At 34.4% G+C, this 6,000-nt stretch overlaps 1 protein-coding gene across 1 annotated transcript in view; it reads right to left on the bottom strand.

Moving 5' to 3' along the window:
- The window catches only part of LOC127846000 (atrial natriuretic peptide receptor 1-like), a 32,410-nt gene extending 26,635 nt beyond the window's left edge, over positions 1-5,775 (bottom strand). Inside the window, exons 1-7 of the mRNA XM_052377181.1 lie at positions 5,580-5,775; positions 3,804-3,944; positions 2,942-3,096; positions 2,614-2,749; positions 2,143-2,237; positions 1,691-1,790; positions 61-207 (exon numbers count right to left, since the gene is read on the bottom strand). Of these exons, the coding sequence (XP_052233141.1) occupies positions 61-207; positions 1,691-1,790; positions 2,143-2,237; positions 2,614-2,749; positions 2,942-3,096; positions 3,804-3,944; positions 5,580-5,775 (970 nt within the window). The remainder of the gene's footprint in view (positions 1-60; positions 208-1,690; positions 1,791-2,142; positions 2,238-2,613; positions 2,750-2,941; positions 3,097-3,803; positions 3,945-5,579) is intronic.
- Positions 5,776-6,000: the final 225 nt, after the last annotated feature.

Genomic DNA, 6,000 nt, shown 5'->3' on the forward strand with positions numbered 1-6,000 from the left:
TTTGTGCATGTGCAATTCAATGCGTATTAGACGTGTGTATACTACTAGTACATATCGCACCCCTTTGAAAATTCATGTAGGGACCGAGCAAGTCGCTAGCGAACAGCTCCATGGCGATGAACACGTAATCCCCTTCTGCCATGCCCTTGTAGTAGGCTCGAAAGAGGATTTCACGGAGCACGTCAGAGTCGCATAAAAGGATAAACACTGTAAAAATAGACGGGAACTAGGATAAGGATTGGTAACCGACGGAACATAGACAACAAACCTTAAACAGACATACAAATATTTCGTACATGAATTGCTGCAGATAACTTAACTATAGCCAAACGAATACAAACAGGACATGCCGTTGCTTCGGATAAACATTGCAGACCAGAACCCGCAGAATGTATTTTGAACGCTGAAAACTACTATAAATATTTCGAAATGAAATATTATGATAACCACTAGGAGAGATAAATAACGATAACACAATGAAATATAGGTCAAAACGAAATATTGTCGGTGTATAAAAAATAATGTGTAAGACTGTCTGCGGGTTAAAGTTGGGCGTTATGAAGAGATCCATTTACGTGACATACGTTCATTCCGGTACGCGTTATTTACTAACTGCGTAAAAGTTAAGGTCTGTCGTGTGCCAAATCTGCCATTCTAAAACAGTTCTAGGTCGAAATTGTTATTGTTCGTATTTCTATATTTTCGGATAATACCACCGAGTGTAAAGCGTTTCTTATAACGTGTCAAATCACGCCAAACAAAGCGGATCTTTGCAAACTTTAAAAATAAAAATGTCCAACTAATGGGTTTACATTTATAACACCATATTTTTCAGTTTGAACCGAGTATTCTTTTAAATTTCAGATATGAAATAACGGAACATGGGTCGGTTTGTTTATATTTTACCGCCGGATACGACTAAATGCCGGCTCATAACGTCAAATTGTGTTTATTAATAGTAGCTTCATGTAATATAAGCTTTTTATGATCGAATATAACTACAACATACATTTAATACTAAATTTGTCAAAGAGCAACAATTGGTCTTGATAACCAAACTCGAGGTGGATACAAGAAAAGATAAATAACAAGAGCTAAAGCGAGCCTGACTTAAAAGATATTATGTTTTACACACCGAATTTTATTATTATAGACAAATGCGCTTTACAAAAATATATGCCTTTAGAAAATTATACTTCAGCAGCTGGAGTTTCACTTCTTTATATTTCATACTCAATTACACATGTATTCTTGGTAAACAGGACGCATAAGTATTAGCCTAAATGTCTGAAAAAATAAAGGTCAGAGCAAAGATCTAACCCACGAGATTGGATATAAATCAATCAATGAATTTAAAATTATTCGTTATCATGCTTTTTAATGAAAAAAATGTAAATATTATAAAAAAGTAAAGACACACAATTATGACGTCAATGTGTTAATATAAAAATGGCTAAACATACAAGACTCAATTTATAAAAAGATTTCAACTCAGAATGTTTTCACTCACTTTAAATTTTAAATATATGGTTAAAATCCTTACTAAACGGGCAGTATTCATTAAATATCTATTAAATTTTAAATTTCAAAGAGAGCGTTTGATTTGCATATATAATATTCCCTCTCATGAATGAAGCTTCTAATATGCCATCCTTACCAGCCCTGATGGTACATCATTCGCTTCTGAAACCGCAGGGCGGCATGTCGACCGGAAGTTTTTCCGGCCAGACGATTGAGACGCCTTCTATCGGCAGGTAGCTCTGTGTGGCGCCCCGATATCGACCAACCAGCTACGTTAAAAATAATCTAGCTGTATCAATAGTAATGCTCATTACTGGAATAAATCTTCAATCTTTATAATTCTTCAAATTTTAATTATTACATATATCTTAGACTTATTGAGATTGTTATGCTGTTCATCTATAGTTCTTAGCACACACTTCCGTTCTAGTCTGCAAAACTCTAAGGAAAAAATCATTAGTTGTAGATTTTCAGAGAACCTGTATGGCGCTTGAGTTTCGGGTTCGACTAGTTAATAAAGCGCTATAGGTATTCATAAAAATTCTAATTATTTGTAGACGTTGTAATTGAAGCAGTAGCAGCGGATGCGTTTGAAATGAAAGGAAAGAAAATAAAGCATACCTGAAAGGCTCGAGTCAATGGTGACGTCATGTCAAACAGATCAAAGTCGGCCATCCGATTCCCTATTTCATCGACCTTCACCGGCCCAGTTATACCTAACAGGAATGGATAAATCGAAAAGGTAATACAGAAAGTTAATGGCAAATGCCATAATAGCTATGCTAACATTGCTGTGTCAATTTGATGTAAGCAAAACATTAAGACTTAGTTCATTGCCATACTGTATAAAAATGCAATCAGGCGCATATGAATGAAATCATTTTGTTATTAATAACATGTAATGTTGTTTTGTGTGATATTCATAAATTAAGATACACAAATACTGACAATAAAGACAGATATTAATGATGTGATAAAAAATCCATGTAAGAGAGACCGATTTATGTTCAACGAAAATATACGTGTATGTTTGTTTGTTTGTTTGTTAAGGTGCACTTATTTTGAGAAAAAGTTTTTCTGTGACCTGCTTACCTTGAAATGTGCTGTTCCAGAGTCGCTGCGCAACTTCCTGCCCATTACGAATGTCCTTTCCCTCATCGAAAACAGTTCTGTAAGAATGAGCCAGGTACATGGCGCTATCGTAGAACGCCGTGATAAAATAGTTTACCTGGAAAAAAAATGGACGCTGTGAAATTTTGTTAATCAATTTTACCTTTTTAAATGTAAAATGAAAAGACATTTTGTACATTATTGATTTTTTATAGTCGTCGCGCCTGAGGAATATGTATTTTTTTCTTTAAATAAACTATAATGCATACGTATACTGAATTACAACAAACAAATAAGCAACTGCCTATACCGATTCGTCGACAGCAAACTCGTAACCATAGTCCCGCCTGGCTCGCAGCTTAACCTCCGCTGCAAATGTCTTGTACTCGTCATTGTCCGGCTGACGTAACGTGAGCACCAGAAGGGACTCGTACGCCTTGGTTACCGCCGTGTCCTTCGCGTCGCCTACAAAAAAGCTAATTTTGTCGCATAGCAACGAAGGATAGCATATGAAATGCGTCGCCGACCAACGAAGAAATGAGTTTTTAATGTAAGTTACCTAGAAACGTAATATGACACATGTAAAACGTTGTAGCCAGGCAACAAAACATCGCGTTTTTAAAATAGTGTCGGCTAGCAACAGAGAATTGCGTGGTAAGACAATTTTTATTTAAGATCAATGTGTTCAGTATTCAAATCCAATGCGCTAACATCGTTTGCCAATCATGTCATTAGTATAAACATCCATATCTTCATGCGTTGATACCAGAAATCAATGCGTTTATTTGTTTTACAAGTAAGTGTGTGGAGGCATGCGAAGAAAAAAAGATTACCTCATCAATCAAATGAGATTGCCTCGTTACAGAATGTCTGGATGCATGCAGCTTCATACATACTATCAAAATCAATATCAGTAAGAATATGATGTCTTGAATTGCATATCTTATTGGTAACTTTGTTTCGTGATATGACCGAATGTGAATTGGAAACAATACTCATTTATTTAATGAAAGCCTTTGCCCCTTGCAGCTAGCGTAAGGCAATATCCATAAGGAGGTAGAAAAAATGACCACATGCTCACCGTTAACTCTGATATATTTTTTATTGTTGATTTTGTGCATGTGCAATTCAATGCGTATTAGACGTGTGTATACTACTAGTACATATCGCACCCCTTTGAAAATTCATGTAGGGACCGAGCAAGTCGCTAGCGAACAGCTCCATGGCGATGAACACGTAATCCCCTTCTGCCATGTAGTAGGCTCGAAAGAGGATTTCACGGAGCACGTCAGAGTCGCATAACAGGATAAACACTGTAAAAATAGACGGGAACTAGGATAAGGATTGGTAACCGACGGAACATAGACAACAAACCTTAAACAGACATACAAATATTTCGTACATGAATTGCTGCAGATAACTTAACTATAGCCAAACGAATACAAACAGGACATGCCGTTGCTTCGGATAAACATTGCAGACCAGAACCCGCAGAATGTATTTTGAACGCTGAAAACTACTATAAATATTTCGAAATGAAATATTATGATAACCACTAGGAGAGATAAATAACGATAACACAATGAAATATAGGTCAAAACGAAATATTGTCGGTGTATAAAAAATAATGTGTAAGACTGTCTGCGGGTTAAAGTTGGGCGTTATGAAGAGATCCATTTACGTGACATACGTTCATTCCGGTACGCGTTATTTACTAACTGCGTAAAAGTTAAGGTCTGTCGTGTGCCAAATCTGCCATTCTAAAACAGTTCTAGTCGAAATTGTTATTGTTCGTATTTCTATATTTTCGGATAATACCACCGAGTTAGGAGCCGTAATTATTTAATTTTGGTGTCCGTGTTATAGAAATATATTGTGAACAGTTGTTTTAAAGAATTCAGGTCATATATTGTGTCAACATCTACCAATGTGTAGATTATACAACTATTTCTGTCTGATCAGGAATAATTGTCTCGACGACTTGTATAAAGATTAGTAGTGTTATGACAGTAAGAGTTTTGTTATCCCATCTGCTTTAACGAAATCTTTGGAGTTATCGAGACTGTTGTTTAATCCTTAATATAGTGACGCCATTTTGTTGATTTTCATAACGTCCTTTTATTATAAGCAGTTTGAATGTGTTGATTTCAATATAAACACTGAACATATTACATTTCATACATCAGTCGGTTACCATGTAAGTGTCTTATAAAGAAAGGCGTAGTTACGATGATTTCAAAACCTTAACCCAACATCTTCATGTCCTTTATAAATGAAATGACACGTCATCATGTACACTTTTGTATGTTTTATTTTGTAAATTGCGTTGATGTCGTGTAATGTTTTTGTCATGTTTCTCATGAATGTGTATACTTTCGTTGGAAATACAGAATCTATAGAAAAAAATATAGAAAAATAATAATTCCGGGTAATCTTTATAGATTTTTCCTCGAAAATAACCTTGGCTTAGGTTTCCAAAGCCTCCTTTAATGAACTCATCTTTCTGTATTTAACATTACAATTATATTTTCCATTTGTAATCATGAATGTTGTGTGATAAATATACATTGTATTCCCACAGATGAATTAAATCACTGAAAACATTGAAGAATTGCGTTGAGAAATGGTGTACATTAGAAGATTTTTTTTGTAATTAAGTATTAATTATGTTTGTCATTTTACAAAGATTAAATCGTATTTCTCATTGTTACAATCCATACTTTCTATGTACACAAGCAGAACATCTTAATGTGTGCAAAGCCTAGATGTTGCCTAATTATATAAGCAATAGAACGTTTACATTTTTGGAGCTTTGTTTCATGGACAGAGTAATATAAGGTCACCCGACTTAAATGCTTATAATGTAATCACAGCGACCATGCATTTCCTCCAACAATATGCTAAGATGTATAAACTCTGCAAACAAGCTTCATTGCCTAAAAATTTACCTCGCGCATACGCACTAGCTTCTGTAAGAATTCCGGAGTAGTCAAAAATCGTCTGTGGATTGAACGGAATATCGTAGGGTCGAATTAGTTCCGGGTTCCGCTTGAAGTCGTTAACAAGATTCGAGCCCGCAATGTCAAAGAACACGTACGTGAAGTCGTACAGTATCGATACGTGACGCCAGTTGTACGTGGACATTATCGTCGAAACAGAATCTGCAATAAATCGCAATTATAATAATAATAATTATTATTATTATAAATATTATTATTATTATTAAATCAATAATAACAATTATATTATATTAATAATACTAATACAATAATAATGATAATAATAATAATAATAATAATAATAATAATAATAATAATAATAATAATAATAAAAAAATAATAATTATAATAATAATAATAATACTAATAA

This window comes from Dreissena polymorpha, chromosome 9 (genome assembly GCF_020536995.1).
Source record: "Dreissena polymorpha isolate Duluth1 chromosome 9, UMN_Dpol_1.0, whole genome shotgun sequence".
NCBI classification, from domain to species: Eukaryota; Metazoa; Mollusca; class Bivalvia; order Myida; family Dreissenidae; genus Dreissena; species Dreissena polymorpha.